The 19,096-nt window shown below is 55.4% G+C and overlaps 1 protein-coding gene across 8 annotated transcripts in view; it reads left to right on the top strand.

Annotated features, from left to right (window-relative positions):
* Positions 1-19,096, top strand: part of ATP2B3 (ATPase plasma membrane Ca2+ transporting 3) — a 75,089-nt gene that overhangs the window by 37,220 nt on the left and 18,773 nt on the right. For all 8 annotated transcript variants that reach the window (XM_066250395.1, XM_066250393.1, XM_066250394.1 and 5 more), the window contains 9 exons: positions 1,384-1,618; positions 6,189-6,368; positions 6,520-6,607; positions 7,236-7,342; positions 8,317-8,508; positions 10,255-10,468; positions 13,519-13,730; positions 14,736-14,843; positions 17,192-17,374. In XM_066250395.1, coding sequence (XP_066106492.1) covers positions 1,384-1,618; positions 6,189-6,368; positions 6,520-6,607; positions 7,236-7,342; positions 8,317-8,508; positions 10,255-10,468; positions 13,519-13,730; positions 14,736-14,843; positions 17,192-17,374 — 1,519 coding nt within the window. The remainder of the gene's footprint in view (positions 1-1,383; positions 1,619-6,188; positions 6,369-6,519; positions 6,608-7,235; positions 7,343-8,316; positions 8,509-10,254; positions 10,469-13,518; positions 13,731-14,735; positions 14,844-17,191; positions 17,375-19,096) is intronic.

Below are 19,096 nucleotides of genomic sequence, written 5' to 3'. Positions count from 1 at the left end.
TCTCTCTTCCCCAATATTGCAGCAGCCCCACCCAGCCTCCTCTGCCAACCTGGCAAATCACTTACTACAGAGCCACCTTCTTTGTGCCTTTGTGCCCATAGCCAGCCCTCCAGGGCCTTCAGGCCAGAGTTCCCAGCAGGACATCTGGGGTTCCTGGCACCCATAGGACAACTAAGTGCACCCCCCACTGGCTGTGTCCTGGCTTCTGCCGACCACTGCCTGACTCAGGATGCTCTCCCCAAAACTTTGCCCATGTTCAGCCTCCCCAGCATGGTTCAAAGGCCACCTGCTCCCTGAAGCCATTCCCACTGAGTCCCAGTGAGTGTGGCTACTGAACTTGAAGAAGCACAGAAGAGGACTGTAGCTGGCCACTGGGCTCCAGCCGTGTGAATGCGAACAAGTTCCTCCCCCACCTGGGGCCTCGGTTTCCCCTGGACCATGGAGATAACAGAAATACTTATCTCCCGCAAGTGTTGTAAGAATTACATGAGTGAATCCATGCCAGCTTTTGCTGTGATCGTGCACCCCCTTCCCCGGCCTCCACAGCCACATCCTTCTTTCCTCCTTCACCCCTCCAGCATGCCTGTCTCTGGGGCCCTTGGCTCTTTGGCTCCTTCGTCTTCTACAGCCAGATTCTGCCAGCTGTCCCAACCCTGGCCCTTCTGAGAAGCTTCCAGGGTCACCAGAGCTCATACTAGGGTTTCCGCTTTGTCATGGTCTACTGCATGGCATTCAGCTTCTGCCAGTGTGCCACACTCTTGCCCTAAAGCCTGAGGAGTCTGTGAAGACCTGTGATGAACCCTGTGCTCTGGCCTCCTGCCAGCCTCCTAGCCTACAGCACTCTTGAGTTTTTAGCTCCTGGGGCTGCCAGAATAAAGGATCATAAACCTAATGGCTTAAAACAACAGAAATCTATTTTCTCCCAGTTCTGCAGGCCAGAAATTTGAGATCAAGGTGTTGGCAAGGCGCACTCCCTCCAAAGCCTCCAGGGAAGGGTCTTTCCTTGTGCCTCCTAACTTCTGCTGTTGCCTACAATCCTTGGCTTGTAGACACATTGCTCCAGTCTCTGCCTCCATCATTACATGGTTTTGTCCCTGTGTAGGTCTTTGTGTCTTTTTCTGCTTTTATAAGGACACTGGTCATTGGATTGAGGGCCTACCCTAATCCAGTGTGACCTCAATTTTGCAACCACCCTATTTCCAAATCACGTCACATTCTGAGGTTCTGGGAAGAACGTGAATTTGGTGGGATCTAGTGTTCAACCCCATACAAGCAGAGTGCTTTCCTCCTTGGAGAAGCCTCAGCTATGTTGGATGGAGGCTCATATCCAGCCCGCCCAGACTCTCAGCCAGCCTGGCTCCCCTTGCTCTGTCTCTGCCCCAGGTGCACCAACATCTTAAACAGCAACGGTGAACTGCGCAACTTCCGCCCCCGGGACCGCGACGACATGGTGAAGAAGATCATTGAACCAATGGCCTGCGATGGCCTCCGCACCATCTGCATCGCCTACCGAGACTTCTCTGCCTCCCAGGAGCCTGACTGGGAGAATGAGAATGAAGTTGTGGGCGATCTCACCTGCATAGCTGTTGTGGGCATCGAGGACCCCGTGCGGCCTGAGGTAGCCGCCGCCCTCTCCTCTGGATGAGGTTGTGGGATTGGGGGCAGGGTAATCCTTCTCTTCATCTGGCCTCCATAGTGTGGCCTTTGGACATAAATACAAGGAGAGAAGCACCTCTTTATCCTGCCTTCTTGGCTGTCACATCACTTCTTTCCAGAGTTACAGGTAGAGCAAACTGGTTGCCTACAAGTGTCCAGAAAAGTGGGTGATTACAGAGCTTCAAGTCCTCCAGGGGACATAGCCAGCACACCCCAGGTCACACCCTCCACAGCACACTGGACGCAGCTTGTCCTCTCAGCCTTGCGCCCGCACGGAGGCTCTGTCCTGCCCCCTGGAAAGCCCCCTCCTTCTTGCCCTGGCTCAGATTCTGCCTCCACCAGGTGAGAGAAGGTGGCAGTTAGAACTTCAACATCTGCGACACCCACAGGACTGATGGAGGGAGAAGGCGAGGCAGCACAGCTCCAGGGCCCTGTTTTGGCAAAGTGGGTGGATGACGTTGCTGTCCCTGGGCTGGGAGGTCCAAGGGGACCCAGGTTGTGGGGAGAGGGGGACAGTTCTAGGTTGAAAGTTTGTTTGAGGCCAAGTGAAGTTCAGAACATCCCTGTGGGCATGTCAAGTAGGTAGGTGGCTGTAGGAATGGAGAGCTCAGAGCAATAGTCCTGGTAGAAAAGAGATTCCAGAAGCATCTTTATATGAATGATGTCTTGGGGAGAGTCTGCAGCTGGAGTAGAGGCCTTCAAAGGAAACTCGAAGGAAAGGACCAGGCAGGTAGAGGAGACTACGAGGGCCACGTAGCCAAAGCAAGAGGACAGCGTAGCCCGGTCTCTGTAGAGATGAGTTCTACACGTTAGGAGTTCACTGACTGAGCGGCTTCTGCGGGATGGTGAGGCAGGGAGTCAGGGCATGCAGACAACTTTCCTGAGACCTTTTCTGAAGGGAAACAGCCCAGAAGCTGACCATGGTAGGAAGTGAAAGACCAATGGAAAGAGTAGTTGGTCCTTAAAGATGGGAGGTCCTCCAGGAAGGGAGAGCCTACCAGGGCTGGCCCCAGAGCGAGGCGCCAGTGGCTGCTGTGGCACACCAAACCCTGGAGGGTGTGTGTGAGGCACGGGGCGTGCAGGTTACCAGAGGCAGGGGGGGACCCTCGCTCTCCTCCCAGGGCCTCTTCGCCTCATGTCAGAAGCAGGACCCCTTTCCTCCTGCCGATCAGCCTGAACATGTATATGTGGACCAGCAGCCCTGGGGGCTGCCATGATGAAGGAGGAGAAGCTTCTGGGCTCTCCTTCAGGGGACAGGCATTCACACACTAGATCACACACAAAAGATCCACAATTCAGAAGTTAATGCTTGCCACATGTGAACACTGGCTACAGGTTGTCAGCGACCACATGCCCTTGAATTCTGAGGAGACTGGGACCCCCATGTGCAGAGAGGTGGCCTGAGAGGAAGTGGACAGTGGTAGAGGGGAAGGGAGAAACTTCTAGACAGAGGAACAGACCCGGAGAAGGGGGCTGTGGGAAGAGTATCCCGAGAGAGCAAGGGGAGAGGGTTCTGCTGAGGGTAGCAAGGTCACCCCCGGGGAAACAGGGGCCAGGCCTTTCTCTTCACTGGACCAGGAAGCAACTGAGGCATAGAGTAGGGGAGGGCTGTGTCCACACAGCAAAGCTGAGTCATAAAGCTGTGTGGCCTTTGCATAGACCTAATGGCCTTCCCCTTCTGAATGGAGCCATTCTCACATGCCTTTGCCCCCCAGCGTGGCTGCAGCCTCATGGGGGTTGCAAGGTGCTCCCAGGGTGGTGGCTGTCCCCTCTTCCCTTCCTGGGAGTTGTCCGCAGTACAGTGGCAGTTCTAGACTTTTCCACCCGCTTTTCTGCAGCTCCATGACACTGCCAGAAGGCCAGAGCTCCTCTGGAGTGTGTCACAGGCCCAGGAAGATGATGTTCCCTGCCTCTCAGGGCCTTGGCCAAGGCCATTTCTACACCGTCATAGCCAGCCCACCCTCCCCTTCCACCTCAGCCGCTGGCCCAGATGGAGGCGTGCGAGGTGTGGAACAGTTCTTGGCCGCACAGCACAAGGAGCTCTTCTGGCCTGACTTCCTGGGCCAAAGAGCCCTGATTGCTGGTAGAAATATTTGTTGAACTAACTGAAGCTGAGTCATAGATGTAAGGCTAGAGACCTTAGATGTATTTGTATATCTCCTGTCCAAGTTGGCTTACTTACAGAAGCATCAGTGAGTCCAGACTAGGGGGGACTGGGGCGGATGGAACTGTCAGAGTGGCTGAACAGGGTGGGATGGGGTGAGGCCCAGCCCTGCTCCTGGTCAGTATTCTGCTCAGAGTGGGATGTTGTTATTTTGGTAAGTTTTCATCTTAGAAAATGTGGAGCATGGGCATAAGTCCTTTGAAGGGAACAGTAAGGTCCAGCTGCAGCAGCTGCCAGGGAGCAGGAGCTTGGAGAAGCAGAGGCCTGACTCCAGCGATGACTGCTTTTGTTTCAAATCCACAATGACCTTGGTGACAAGGCCCAGGGAAAGGGACAGCTCCTTTCGGGCTTGAGAGTGGCTGAGTGAGAGTCTGCACAGCAGATGGCGGTGACACGATCAAGCTGCTCACAGAGACCAAACAGCAGGGTAGGGGCCAAGAAGTGAGCGCCAGGGCCCAGCGGAGTCCTGGGTGCGAATGCAGACAGGAGGGCAGTGGGTCTCTGCTAAACCTTGGGGTCCCAGGTGACTGTAGCCAGAAAAGGACTGAAGGCTCTGCCCTGGGGGAGGAGGTCACAGGGGCCCTGGAGGCAGGCTGGATTAATGGCAAGCAGGCTGGGCCACAGGAAGGCAAGTGAAGAAGAACGGTCGCTTAATGAAAGAGAGGGTGCCTTTGGAGGGAGGGGGGCTTCCTGCCACCTACATGGAGCAGGGGAGCCAGGCTCCGATGCAGGGCTCCCAACGCTCAGGCTCATCACTGCCACTTGGTGGCAGCAGAGAGGTGGCTGCCAGACACTTTAAGGACAGGAAGGAACTCAGAAGGGGATCATGTCCCTGTAGCTCATCATCAAGCACCCGAAGAGCCGCAAAGAGCAGTGTCCCTAAGGCACATTACTAAGTGTGTGGGAGTCAAGCCCCCTTCCTGAGGCTCAGCCTTCCAAGCCAGTTGTCAGTACTTTCTTCGGGAATTATGAGGTCACTCTCTCACAGCTCTGAAATCAGGGCCCCTCTGACTGGGCTCAAGGCCCCCGTCTCCTTCTCATGCCCACTTTCTCCATGGCTGAGATCATAGCCACCTCCCACGACCTCAGGGGTCACCAGCACATGGGGCCTTGCAAGTCAGTATCCAACTGCACCCGTCCTGCCCCCACCTGCTGACCATCTCCCCTGGGGTCCCCCAGCTGCACTGCCCCATCCCCACCACCTGGTGGCGCGGCTCATGCCCCTGTCCCTAGGCTCCCAGGCCTGCGTGCTGGGCCGCACCTGAGACACCACACGCTTGCACTCTCTCTCCTGGGCTCAGCCTGTCTCCAGGCCTTTGTCTCAGCTGGGAGCAGTGAGTACCCTTCAGGTGGGTGTGCTGGGCTGGACCCCGTGTTGGGGCTGCATCTGGGCATCTGACAGGCCTAAGCCTGACTTCCTTCCTTCCCAAGCTCCGAGCCCTGCAGCCGCTGTCATTGGCGTGGACGTAAGAGCATCTCCATTCCCTGGGAGGAGGCCACCACCTCCTGGCTGGTCTCAACTCCCTTCGGCCACTTTCCCGCTCCACACGAAGGGGATCTCTTTTTCTTCCCCCCTTTCCCAGAATCTAATATTATATTGGGAAAATGAAAATGTATGTGGTATAACCAAGGAATGTTCCATTTCTTCTAATGAATAATAAAACCTGCAGCTCTAAATGTTTTAGGTTTTAAATTGTAAAAAAAAAAAAAAAAAAAAAGCAGGTGGAGAGCTGGCACAAGCCAGCTGGCAGCCAGGAGCCTGCCCTAGGTCAGGCCCCACAGGCACAGGGCTGCAGAGGGCCCTGACGTCTAGAAGGGTGGCTGGGGACAGAGGTTTCCTTGTCATTCTTCCAGAGCTAACTGACACAGCTACCACGTCAGCCAGTCTGATGGCCACGGCTGGTCCTGCCCAGCAGCTCTGGGTCCCTGTATCGCAGTGGAAAGTGATGTTTATGGAACTGGGTGATTCTACAGTCATTTTTCCATACACAACTCGGCCAGTGACCTTAGACAGAGTATTAGTTTCCATTAGTTTCCAGTAGCTTCTCCCAGCCTTGCTTGTGGTGTCAGGTCCTGGATCTGAGTTGTTGCTGGTCCCAGGGGCCCAGCCCGGTGAAGGAGGTGCCGTGGGGGGCATAGAGGCTGAGAGACTGAAGGAGGCACCCTGCCCACTAAAGGCTAGGTTGATGGCATCTGCAGAGCATACAAGCCATTCTGTAGGCCTCCTCCAGTCCCACCCCTCTACAGAGGCCTCTGCTCAGGCCCCCAGGGCTGGCGCGAGTGCTGAGATCCGATGGAGGAAAGGGTCAGTCTGAACACAGTAGCGTCTTGCCTTGATGGCCCCACCCACTTCTATTGTCTCTTCCAGGTCCCAGAAGCTATTCGCAAATGCCAGCGTGCTGGCATTACAGTCCGAATGGTGACCGGGGACAACATCAACACGGCCCGGGCCATTGCAGCCAAGTGTGGCATCATCCAGCCTGGAGAGGACTTCCTGTGCCTGGAGGGGAAAGAGTTCAACCGGAGGATCCGCAATGAGAAAGGCGAGGTAGTTCCCAGCCCATTTGCCCCCCCCCCAGAAGTCTGCCTGGCTCTGTCCAGGGTTCTGGCTATTTCTCCACCCCCACCCGCCACCTCTGCTCAGCCCTGCCTGCCTGCTCGCCCAGACTGTGCAGCGGCTGTGTGCTTCCCCCTCCCAGATAGAACAGGACCGTCTGGACAAGGTGTGGCCTAAGCTGAGGGTCCTTGCCCGATCGTCTCCCACAGACAAGCACACTCTGGTCAAAGGTAATAGAGCATCTAATCTTGCTCATCCTGCCCTTTCCGCTTCCTGAGGTGGCATGATGCAGTTGTCACTCCTACGTGTTTTCTGTCTCCAGACACCCAAAGCCAAGCTCCCAAAAGGCTCTCCAAAGCCTGCCTAAAACGTGAGGTCCTTAGCTCTAAACTTGTTGGAGAGTATGTTTGTGTCTACGAGCAAGTCACCAGTCCTCCCTGAACCTCAGTTTACTCATTAAGAATATAACGGAGACCCCCTAAAGGGCTGACACACCAGAGCTCACCCCTCCATTTCTCTGGGCTAACATGAATGGAAGGTGTCAGTTAAGACTAGTCTCTCATCATAATAGATGGGGAAACAGGCTAAGGAGAGGAAGGCATTCATCCAAGCCACACAGTGCTGAGCCCCTGCCTCCTACCGAATCACACAACCCTGTATTATCTCACTGGGCGGTGGGCCTGGGCAGGAGGGGCGGGACGGGGCTCCCAGTCAAAGAACAGAGACTTGGTCATGAAGGTGACAGGGAGTATGGAGGATTAAGATTGGTAGGCACAATAAAAATCCCCGAGGGCTGCCAGAGCTAACTGCCCCCCTGCTACCCCCAGACTGGTCACACAGGACCCCACTGTGTTTCAGGAATTATTGACAGCACCACAGGTGAGCAGCGGCAGGTGGTGGCTGTGACCGGGGATGGCACCAATGATGGGCCAGCCCTCAAGAAAGCAGATGTGGGCTTTGCCATGGTAAGCCACCCTGTGCCAGCCTGGCTCACTATGCCCGGCAGGGCTTTGTGTCTCTCGGATGTTAGCTTTATGCAGGAACCTGGAAGTTAGTGTTAAAGCAAGTTGCAGAGTGCCTGAATTTCTTTTTCTCACATCCTGGCCAGTTGGGCCTCACAGCCTCTGCCAGTCAAGGGACACACATGTGATTTGTTTAAAGCCGAGGGACTTGGGGCGGGGGGTGTCTTGTCAGTTGAGCACCTGCCTCATCCACTCCGTCTTGTCTAAGTGGGCCTCTTCCCCAAGTGGGATCAGCAGACTCCCCAAACAAGCTTTTCTCTTCTGTGGCTTATAGGGAGCTAGTTCTTCCTGTAAAGCCCTGACCCCACCGAGCAGGGTGACTTGGTTGGTGCTGCCTAGGTGGTTGGCCCTGGCACCATGGCCTTCTGCAAGGAGCTGTGCTTGGCCACTGACGGCAAAAATCCAGCAGGCCCCTCTCCTACCCTACTGAGGAGTGCCCTTCACACTGCCACATTCAGTGTGGCTCACCATGGGCAATCTTCCCCAGAACTCTAGACCCACATGGGGACCAAGCCCCAGTCCCTGGATGCTGTGAGAACCAAGCTATTCTTGCATCAGAGCCTTCGAGCAGCAAGGATGAGGGTCGTTCTCCAAACACCTCTGTGTGGGCCAGAAGGACATGTCCTCACTCTGCCAAAGATATCTCCATTTAGGACTCCAGGGCTCCTTATCTACCTGCTCTAGACTGGATGAACGACCTGTTGATGGCCATGCAATGATGGCTCCCTCTTTATTTATGAGCAAAGCTGCAAGGTGACCTACCGTTTGTAGTACAAGGACCTGTTGGATGAAATGAGAGCTGCCCCCGGCTGGTGGGGAGCCCCATTTGGAAGGAAAGGCAGGGAGTCAGCCAGGTGGGCTGGGTGGTCGAAGGGAGGTGACGAATGGGCCCATAGACACTGTGTGTGTGCTCCCAGGGCATCGCAGGAACTGATGTGGCTAAGGAGGCCTCTGACATCATCCTGACTGACGACAACTTCACCAGCATTGTCAAGGCGGTCATGTGGGGCCGCAACGTCTATGATAGCATCTCCAAGTTCCTGCAATTCCAGCTGACTGTCAATGTGGTGGCGGTGATCGTGGCCTTCACGGGAGCCTGTATTACTCAGGTGAGCACTGGGGACCGCCTTGCCCAAGGAGGAACCTGGGCTCTCCCTACCACAACCCATGGGGCCGGCAGAGGGCAGCTGGTTTCTGAGGCCCCACCTGCCCCATACATCTGGATCCCAGTGTGGAGAACAAGCCCAGGGACCCCGCTGGCAGGAGTGTGTGGGCCAAAGAACTCCCACCTGCGGGCCCAGTTGAGAGAGCCAAGTGTTTTCTTTGCTGATTTTTTTTTAACTGAGATAAAATTCACCATTTGAAAGTGTACAGTTCAGTGGCTCTTAGTGCGTTTATAGTGCTCTGCAATGATCATCTCTATCTAGTCCCAGAATATTTCCATCATCCCAAAAGGAAACCCCATGCCCATTAGCAGGCACTCTCCAACCCCCTTCCCCTAGCCCTTGGCACCCACCCATCCATTTTCTGTCTCTGCAGACTTACCTACCCGGGACATTTCATATAAACGGAATTAAACAACATGTGGTTGTTTGTGTCTGACTCCTTTCACCTAGCACAATGTTTTCAAGTTCCATCCCATGAATCAGTACTTCATTTCTTTTGATGGCGGATGTTGTGTACCTGTTCCTCCATCCATTGAGAATTGGGTTGTCTGTACATTTTGGCTGCTGTGAATAATGCTGCTGTGCCCGAGCATGAATGGGGCTTTATGTGGACTGACATCTTCATTTCTCCTGGGTCTAGCCCTATGAGTGGAAGTGCTGCGACCTCTGGGAACTCCATATTTAACCTTTTGAAGGAGCCTCTTCACCTTATCAGTAGTCCAATTTTCCTTATTAGGGAGCATCTAGAATTTATCTCCCTTTCAAAGGTTTTTTTTTATTGAGATAAAATTCACATAACATAAACTGCACCACAGTAGCCATTTTAAGCATTTAAAAGTGTACAGTTCAGTGGTTTTGAGTACATTCACAATGTTGTGCAAACATCACCGCTATCCCATTCTGGAACTTTCCATCACTCCCATCTCCACTAAGCAACCCCTCCCCCCTCTCCCCTTCGTCAGCCGCTGGCTCCCATTCATCCGCTTTCTGTCTCTGGATCTGTCAGTTCTGGAAGTTTCATAAGAATGGAATCATACAGTATGTGGTCTTTGGTGTCTGGCTTCTGTGAGTCCTTTATTATTATTATTATTATTATTATTTTGTTTATTGATTTTGGAGTCAGGAGAGGAGAAAGAGAGAGAATGGGAGGAAGGAGTCGGAAGTATCAACTCATAGTAGTTGCTTCCCATGTGTGCCTTAACCAGGCAAGCTGGGGTTTTGAACTGGCGACCTCGGCATTCCAGGTCACCACCATAGGTCAGGTGTGAGTCTTATTTTTAACCAACAACTCAGAGATGATGAGGAGAAGGGAGACCAGTGCAGCGTTTCTGCCTCTTCCTGTCCCTTGGCTGTGGGAGACCAGGGTACCCATTAGTCAGGCTCTTGCACAGTCTGGGGCAACTGTCAACCTCCTGCTAACAATTTGGACCACAACTTCTAGACCACTGCCACCAGGTGAGAGAAGAAGGGAGACTTGGCAACATTTTAAGAGCAGGAATTGGACACGCTCTGCTAACCTTAAGAAAACATAGGGACGGAGATGTCATGTTTTATGGGAAGGTCAGATTTGCTGCATTTTTGCTTGAGTGAAATTCCGGTGACATTGACCCTGAGCTGAGTTTCTTTCCAGGAGCTGGGGATGGGTGGGGTTCCCAACCCCACGTTGGGGTGACTACCTCTTCTTCACAGGACTCTCCTCTCAAAGCTGTGCAGATGTTATGGGTGAACTTGATTATGGACACATTTGCCTCTCTGGCCCTGGCGACAGAGCCACCCACTGAGTCGCTGTTGCTGCGGAAACCGTATGGCCGGGACAAGCCCCTGATCTCCCGAACCATGATGAAGAACATTCTGGGCCATGCAGTCTATCAGCTCACCATCATCTTCACGCTGCTGTTTGTGGGTAGGCTCACCCTGGGGCACACTGGGCGGTTACTGAAGACCCCTCGGCCCTCACCTCCCGGCTGTCCCTCTTTATGTATGTCTTACCCAGGGGTCACAGGCCCCTGAGCCTGTCTCAGAACACACCCAGGCCCAGCTCATTCACCCGTCTGTCCACTCACCCCATGACTATTTCTCCAGGGGCCAGTGACCAGAGTGCTCTGCTGGAAGTTGTGGGAGAAGGAGAACCGGAACAGAGATGGAAAAAAAGAGGGAGAGTGGGAGGGAGGAGAAAGTGGTAGAAGGAAAGGGCTAGGAGAGGAGAGGAGAGGAGAGGAGAGGAGAGGAGAGGAGAGGAGAGGAGAGGAGAGGAGAGGAGAGGAGAGGAGAGGAGGCAGAGAAGGGAAGCTGGAAGGGAGAGATGAAGAGAAGGGAGATGAGGAGGAGAGAAGAGGGGAAAGGGCGGGGAGAGGAGAGGAGGCAGAGGAGGGAAGCTGGAGGGGGAGATGAAGAGAAGGGAGACGAGGAGGGGAGAAGAGGGAAAGGGTGGGGAGAGGAGAGGAGGCAGAGGAGGGAAGCTGGAGGGGGAGATGAAGAGAAGGGAGACGAGGAGGGGAGAAGAGGGAAAGGGAGAGGAGAGGAGAGGAGGCAGAGGAGGGAAGCTGGAGGGGGAGATGAAGAGAAGGGAGACGAGGAGGGGAGAAGAGGGAAAGGGTGGGGAGAGGAGAGGAGGCAGAGGAGGGAAGCTGGAGGGGGAGATGAAGAGAAGGCAGACGAGGAGGAGAGAAGAGGGAAAGGGGTGAGGAGAGGAGAGGAGGCAGAGGAGGGAAGCTGGAGGGGGAGATGAAGAGAAGGGAGACGAGGAGGGGAGAAGAGGGAAAGGGTGGGGAGAGGAGAGGAGGCAGAGGAGGGAAGCTGGAGGGGGAGATGAAGAGAAGGCAGACGAGGAGGAGAGAAGAGGGAAAGGGGTGAGGAGAGGAGAGGAGGCAGAGGAGGGAAGCTGGAGGGGGAGATGAAGAGAAGGGAGACGAGGAGGGGAGAAGAGGGAAAGGGTGGGGAGAGGAGAGGAGGCAGAGGAGGGAAGCTGGAGGGGGAGATGAAGAGAAGGGAGACGAGGAGGGGAGAAGAGGGAAAGGGTGGGGAGAGGAGAGGAGGCAGAGGAGGGAAGCTGGAGGGGGAGATGAAGAGAAGGGAGACGAGGAGGGGAGAAGAGGGAAAGGGAGAGGAGAGGAGAGGAGGCAGAGGAGGGAAGCTGGAGGGGGAGATGAAGAGAAGGCAGACGAGGAGGAGAGAAGAGGGAAAGAAGAAAGGAGAGAAAGGGTAGGTAGGAGGAGGGAGAGCATAAGGAAGAATAGAGGAGGGAAGGGGAGTAGGGAGAGGTGGAGGAGAGGAGGGAAGGAGGAAAGAAGAGATCAGGAAGCTAGAAGCTGGCGAGGGGCCCTGGCCGGTTGGCTCAGCGGTAGAGCGTCGGCCTGGCATGTGGGGAACCCAGGTTCGATTCCCGGCCAGGGCACATAGGAGAAGTGCCCATTTGCTTCTCCACTCCCCCTCCTTCCTCTCTGTCTCTCTCTTCCCCTCCCGCAGCCAAGGCTCCATTGGAGCAAAGATGGCCCGGGCGCTGGGGATGGCTCCTTGGCCTCTGCCCCAGGCGCTAGAGTGGCTCTGGTCTCGGGCAGAGCGACGCCCTGGAGGGGCAGAGCATTGCCCCCTGGTGGGCATGGGTCGGGTGCATGCGGGAGTCTGTCTGACTGTCTCTCCCCGTTTCCAGCTTCAGAATAAGAAAAATATATTAAAAAAAAAAAAAAAGAAGAAGCGGGCGAGGGCAGGGGAGGCAAGAGAAGGCCGAGGCAAGAGTGTGGACAGAGCGGGCAGACCTGACCGGGAGAGGCTAGGCAGGGGGCTCAGGGAGAAAGCGCAGGGCCCCAGCCGCTGGCTGTGCCCGCAGCCCAGAGGGCACCAAGACTTCGAGCACACTGGCTGCTTCTTGGAAGCCCGGTGCCAGTGCCGGCTGTGCAGTCCTCCTCCAAGTTTTCTTCTGTGCCACGCAGGCCCAGTGAGCAGATCCCCTTATTTATACAGGCTGGGTTTGCCAGTTTGTCTGTTTGTCATCTCTCTCCCTTACGCCGGCTGCTCTCCATGTATTTGCAGCTCTGGACTGTGGGGTGGCCGGGTTGCCAGCACACTACTCAGAACCCAGTGAGGCTTGGCTTTCAGTGCATATTCTTGGGAGCACAATGGGGGCCCCCAAATGTCCATTTCTGGGGGTCCTCTCTGACTCCTTGGGAGCAGAAGCCTCTCGTGGTCTGCCCAAGGGCTTAGGCCGACTGCCTGGTCCCAGGGCCAGGGCAGAGGAGGGCGAGGCTGCCCCCTGCAGCCCTCCAGCTCCTTCCACTCCCGTCTGGACCCCACTGGCAAATGACAGAAGATGTGCCAGAGGTTTTTCTTTTTCTTTTTCTTTTTCTTTTTTTTTTTTTTTTTTTTTGTATTTTTCCAAAGCTGGAAGCGGGGAGAGACAGTCAGACAGACTCCCACATGCGCCCGACCGGGATCCGACCGGGATCCACCCGGCACGCCCACCAGGGGCGACGCTCTGCCCACCAGGGGGCGATGCTCTGCCCATCCCGGGCATCGCTCTGCCGCTACCAGAGCCACTCCAGCGCCTGGGGCAGAGGCCAAGGAGCCATCCCCAGCACCCGGGCCATCTTTGCTCCAATGGAGCCTCGGCTGTGGGAGGGGAAGAGAGAGACAGAGAGGAAGGAGAGGGGGTGGGGTGGAGAAGTAAATGGGCGCTTCTCCTATGTGCCCTGGCCGGGAATCGAACCCGGGTCCCCCGCATGCCAGGCCGACGCTCTACCGCTGAGCCAACCGGCCAGGGCCCAGAGGTTTTTCTTAACTTCTTCATTGCTGCCTTGGCTTTTGGGTTTCAGCGCCAGGCCCCCACCCCCCAGGTCCAGCCCCTGACCTTGGCTGTCACCGTGTGAGGCAAGGAACTCCTTCCAGTTGTCGCATCAGGGGGTCAGGGCTGTGCCTGGCGCTAGGCCCTGCTCCCTTCACATGCTCCTTGGCTCGCAGGGGAGCTTTTCTTCGACATCGACTGCGGGAGGAACGCGCCCCTGCACTCGCCGCCCTCCGAGCACTACACCATCATCTTCAACACCTTCGTCATGATGCAGCTCTTCAACGAGATCAATGCCCGCAAGATCCACGGTGAGCGCAATGTCTTCCACGGCATCTTCGGCAACCCCATCTTCTGCAGCATCGTCCTGGGCACCTTTGCGATCCAGGTAGGAGGGCTGGCTCTGCTCTCGGTAAAGGCAGGGGAGTAGGGGACCACGTTCCCTTGCTATTGGCCTCACCCCGGGCCTGCCTGCTGGCATCCACAGGGACTCAGTGGGCCTCCTCAGACCTGACTTTCTCACAGGTCCCTCTGGGTCCGCCACTGCCGTGTTGTACGTTTGCTTCATTGGTGGGAGGCCACCATAACTCCAAAAGTTTCCTTCGGAGATGCCCTTGTCCCCAGGGCTGCCATGCAGGTGTCTGTCTACCACAGTGCTCAGTCAGCTCTACAGGAGGGACTGAGCACTTGAACATAAGGTATATTAATAAAAATGCGATGCAGAGTAGGCGAACAGGCCAGATCACTTTGTTCTTCGCAGTTCTCGGAGGAGGGGTCTGCCACGCCATGGGGGACCACCAGGAAAGCACGTGGGTCGGTCAGGAGGCTGAAAGAGAGTGGGGAGCCATGGATAAGAAAGAGCCTTTACTACAGTTTCTAAGGGAGGAACTGTGAGGTGGGGTGAGCAGGCTGAGGACTGGCTAGTGAGAGTGGTTTCATGGTTCGGGGGCAGATGGCTGTCCTTGGTTGTCTGGAATCTGGCCCTGGGTGAATACGGCAAGAAACAGTGCCCTGGAATGGGACAGCCCAGTAACAGAGGTGGTTGGTCTATATTTTAAAAGCTCATCACTGGGCAGAAGTTTCCTCTCAAGGAGGAGGCAAGGAGGGAGCAGGAGGCCCAGACAGTGTGTCTCGGGCATGTCACCAGGGTGTCCAGAACAGGTATGTCCAGTATACGTACACAGAGTCGATGTTAAAACATCAAGGTTGCAGAAGCTGGAAATGCGGCTAATCGGCTGAGCCCATCTGCCTGGGGGAACCAGCAGCCCTCTGAGTCTTGTGAGCAGCGGCCAGACCAACCTAGAGTGCAGGATGGGCCCTGGGCTCCGGAGGAGGAGGGTGGATCAGTAGGTATGCCAGCTGGACCTGCTTCCCTCCCACCCCTCTCCTGCAGATTGTCATCGTCCAGTTTGGTGGAAAGCCTTTCAGCTGCTCCCCACTGTCCACGGAGCAGTGGCTCTGGTGCCTATTTGTTGGCGTTGGGGAGCTGGTCTGGGGACAGGTGAGTGTCTGCCTCATCAGCTGTCCTAATCTTATCTCCTTTCCACCTGCTCTGCAACCGTGCTGGTGACAGGCACAAGGCCAGAGAATTGTGGGCAGCCCAGGGATCCCTGCCTCATCTCCTTGCTCCAGAGCCTCCAAGCCCAAGCCTGGGAAAACATGCAGCACGTTGATGTGGGTGGGACCACACAGCAGGGCTCAGAGCTGGGACACGCCATGATTCGGGCACAAGGCCACAAGTGACAGTGTTAGCAGAAAGAAGGCAAGGGGCCATGGCTAGGATGTCACAGGGCTTTGGCAAAACCACTAGCCACTCCCCTTTTCATGATAGGACCTGAAAAGCATCCCTTAAAACAGGGGTCCCCAAACTTTTTACACAGGGGGCCAGTTCACTGTCCCTCAGACTGTTGGAGGGCCGGACTATAAAAAAAACTATGAACAAATCCCTATGCACACTGCACATATCTTATTTTAAAGTAAAAAAACAAAACGGGAACAAATACAATATTTAAAATAAAGAACAAGTAAATTTAAATCAACAAACTGACCAGTATTTCAATGGGAACTATGCTCCTCTCACTGACCACCAATGAAAGAAGTGCTCCTTCTGGAAGTGCGGCGGGGGCCGGATAAATGGCCTCAGGGGGCCGCATGTGGCCCGTGGGGCCGTAGTTTGGGGACCCCTGCCTTAAAACTAGGAGCCTTGGAAAATCCCCACATATTTGAAAACAAACCACAACCTGCTAAGTCCTCCATGGGCAAAAAGAAAATCTCGAAGGAAATGAGGAAATACTTTGAGCTGATGGAAAGTGAAACTGACATTTCCAGCTCTGTGGGCTGCAGTTAGAGCCATGCGCAGAGGAGAGTTCACAGCACCTGGGGATTAAGTCAGGAAAGAAGAGCCAGGTGCTGGGGCTGCTCAGAGTGCAGGAGGGGCCGGCCTGGGCCTCTGGAAGCATTTCTCCAGAAGTCTAGAATACTGGCATAGAACTCTGAGTCCAGGATCCACACCATCCTGTGCATTACTCACCTCAGGCCACCACAACAAATACCACAGACTGGACGGCTTAGACAGCAGAGATTATTCTCGAACAGCTCTAGAGGCTGCAAGTCCAAGATCAAACATACATAGGGTGGCCGACCAGTGGATAGAGCATCGGACTGGGACACAGAGGAACCAAGTTTGAAACCCCAAGGTCACTGGCTTGAGTGAGGGCTCATCTGGTTTGAGCAAGGCTCACCAGCTTGAGCCCAAGGTCGCTGGCTTGAGCAAGGGGTCACTCGGCCTGCTGTAGACCCCCGGTCAAGGCACATATGAGAAAGCGATTAATGAACAACTGAGTTGCCACAACAAAGAATTGATGCTTCTCATCTCTCTCCCTTCCTGTCTGCCTGTCCCTATCTGTCCCTCTCTCTGTCTCTGTCACACACACACACACACACACACAAAATACATAGGGTAGGTCCAGGAGAGACCATGCGCAAGCTTCCGGGTCCTGGCCAGTGGAGTAGTGCGGACAAGCACAGTTTCTCCCAGCAATGACGTGTGACAACCTGCACAGAGTGCTGCCACTGGGGACGCTCCCCTGAGCAGGGACGTCACTGGGGCTCGGTCCTATAGGCCTGGAGTGCCCACAAGGCTGACCTCCATCTCTCAGCCTCCAGCTCCTGGAGGTCAAGCTCATATGTTCGGCCCAAGCCCCTATCAGAAAGCACTCTGTTAGCAGACGACCTGGTAGGGCCCTCGGCCCAGGCAAACCGAAACCTTCTCTTTAGGCAGGTCTTCCAGGGACCTAGAGGTCCCCTCCCAGGAGCTGAGGCCCAACGCAGGAGCTCCCTCTAGTAAGGCAAATCCCTTAGTTCACACATTATGCGGGAAGGTTGCACCAGCTGCTCCTCCAGCCCTCGGGCTGGCTGGGGGGTGAGGAGGAGGAGCATTGGCATACACACCAGGGTGCTGTAGCCCACCCCGCTTCCCAGCCTCGGGCCCTGGGCTCCAGCCATATCACTGCCCCCTCTCCGGGAAATAACTTCATGCTCAGCTCCCCAGGGACTGCTCTGAGTCTTCTCTCTTCGATTAAACATGGGAAAGAAAGCCCGCCAGAGGAAAGAGGCTGGCTCTCCCACTGGACAATGTATTTGCCACTAGGCAAAAGCAGCGCAGGTATGTAGCCTCAGAAACAAGGAAGGGATGTCCGGTCCCAGGTGTGGGGAGACACGGACACTGGCCCAGCCGCTGTCAGAGGGAGACGGGCTCCCTCTGGGCCCCAGCAGAGTTCCCACACCGAAAAGCCCAGCGCTGCTCTGCTGGTCACTGCTGCCTACTGCACCTTGCCTCTGTCCCCCCAGGTCATCGCCACCATTCCCACCAGTCAGCTCAAGTGCCTGAAGGAAGCAGGGCACGGGCCCGGGAAGGACGAGATGACTGACGAGGAGCTGGCTGAAGGGGAGGAAGAGATCGACCATGCCGAGCGGGAGCTCCGCAGAGGCCAGATTCTCTGGTTCCGGGGCCTCAACCGGATCCAGACGCAGGTAAGCTGCCATGCCACCAGGTCACTCCGGCTTTTCTGCCTTAAGAGGGCGGCAAGCAAGCAAAAGACAGAGAGTGGGCAAAGTGAGCCCAAGACTGACAGGGAACCCTTGGGTCTTGCAACCATGATAATCAGGACAGCTGCTAGTGTCTCTATACCATCCACAGACATAGCCACCGGCAGCTGTGGCACTGCAATGACCTGTCCCCAGCACCTCCCTCAGAGCCCCGGTGGTCCTCCCCATAGTGAGAACAGGTGGCAGCCACAGGTGTGTGTTGTGACGGTGGCTATCCCTCTGGGGGCTCTGAGGAGCTGCTGGACCTCGCTGTATTTGGCAGGAACTGCCCCACATCACGGGAAAGGGACATTCTGGGGATGAATCAGGCGTCCCCAAACTACGGCCCGCGGGCCGCATGTGGCCCCCTGAGGCCATTTATCTGGCCCCCGCCGCACTTCCAGAAGGGGGCACCTCTTTCATTGGTGGTCAGTGAGAGGAGCACTGTATGTGGTGGCCCTCCAACCATCTGAGGGACAGTGAACTGGCCCCTTGTGTAAAAAGTTTGGGGACCCCTGATAGATGCTATTTCAAGTAGCGCTTGGTGAACTCACCATTCATTGGGATATGTTGTGAATTCTGTGGGAAAAATATCATTTGGGAAGTGGACTCTGGCCACCAAGTTGGTCCTTTCTGTTCACTGCACTTTACAAATATCAGGGTTGCCGTCCTCTATAAAGTCATGCAGCCTCAACGATCGCCCAGCTGTGGGCACTTGCCAAAGTTTCGTGAGCCCTTCTGCCAGAGCCAGCCCTGCCCCCTGCCCCCAACTCTTCCCAGCCAGCCTTCTTGCCAGAATGTTCCATATTCATTGTCTCTCCATGATTTTCCTACACACTCACTTCTGACCCCATCACAGTCTAGCCCAGGGGTCCCCAAACTATGGCCCGTGGGCCACATGCGGCCCCCTGAGGCCATTTATCCGGCCCCCGCCGCACTTCCGGAAGGGGCACCTCTTTCATTGGTGGTCAGTGAGAGGAGCATAGTTCCCATTGAAATACTGGTCAGTTTGTTGATTTAAATTTACTTGTTCTTTATTTTAAATATTGTATTTGTTCCCGTTTTGTTTTTTTACTTTAAAATAAGATATGTGCAGTGTGCATAGGGATTTGTTCATAGTTTTTTTTATAGTCTGGCCCTCCAACGGTCTGAGGGACAGTAAACTGGCCCCCTGTGTAAAAAGTTTGAGGACCCCTGGTCTAGCCTCCGCCCTTAGCATCCCAGAGGTTCTCGTCACGGTTGGCAAGGCGTCTCGCTCTCAGGGTCAGGCTGTCTGTCCTTCCTTCCTGCTTCGAAGCTTCTTCCCAGCACCCTTCCAGAAGTGCCATCATCCCTGCTCTCCCTGGCGGCTTGCTGTCCTCTCTCCACCTTACTCTCTGCTCTCACCTGGCAACTCCGCCTCCCGCTGAGACATCGGTCCACCCTGCTGTGGTTCTTCTGTGTTGAAAATCTCACAGACCTGGGGGCACCAGACCCAATAGGGAAGGAAGGAGGAGCGGGTGAGAGCTGACCCTCAGCCCTCAGCCCCATCGAGTCAACTGCAGAGCCCCCTTTCTCCCGGCTTCTCCCTCACCCCCTGACAACCCACCCCACTGGGCCCCATGCTGATCTCTTCTTGGCCAGCTCACGGTGCCCCTCACTCACCACCGCCACCTCCTCTGCCCAGCC

The sequence above is a fragment of the Saccopteryx bilineata genome, chromosome X (genome assembly GCF_036850765.1).
Source record: "Saccopteryx bilineata isolate mSacBil1 chromosome X, mSacBil1_pri_phased_curated, whole genome shotgun sequence".
Classification (NCBI taxonomy): domain Eukaryota; kingdom Metazoa; phylum Chordata; class Mammalia; order Chiroptera; family Emballonuridae; genus Saccopteryx; species Saccopteryx bilineata.
Note: the sequence above shows the minus strand (reverse complement) of the source record. Positions and strands in the feature narration are given on the sequence as shown.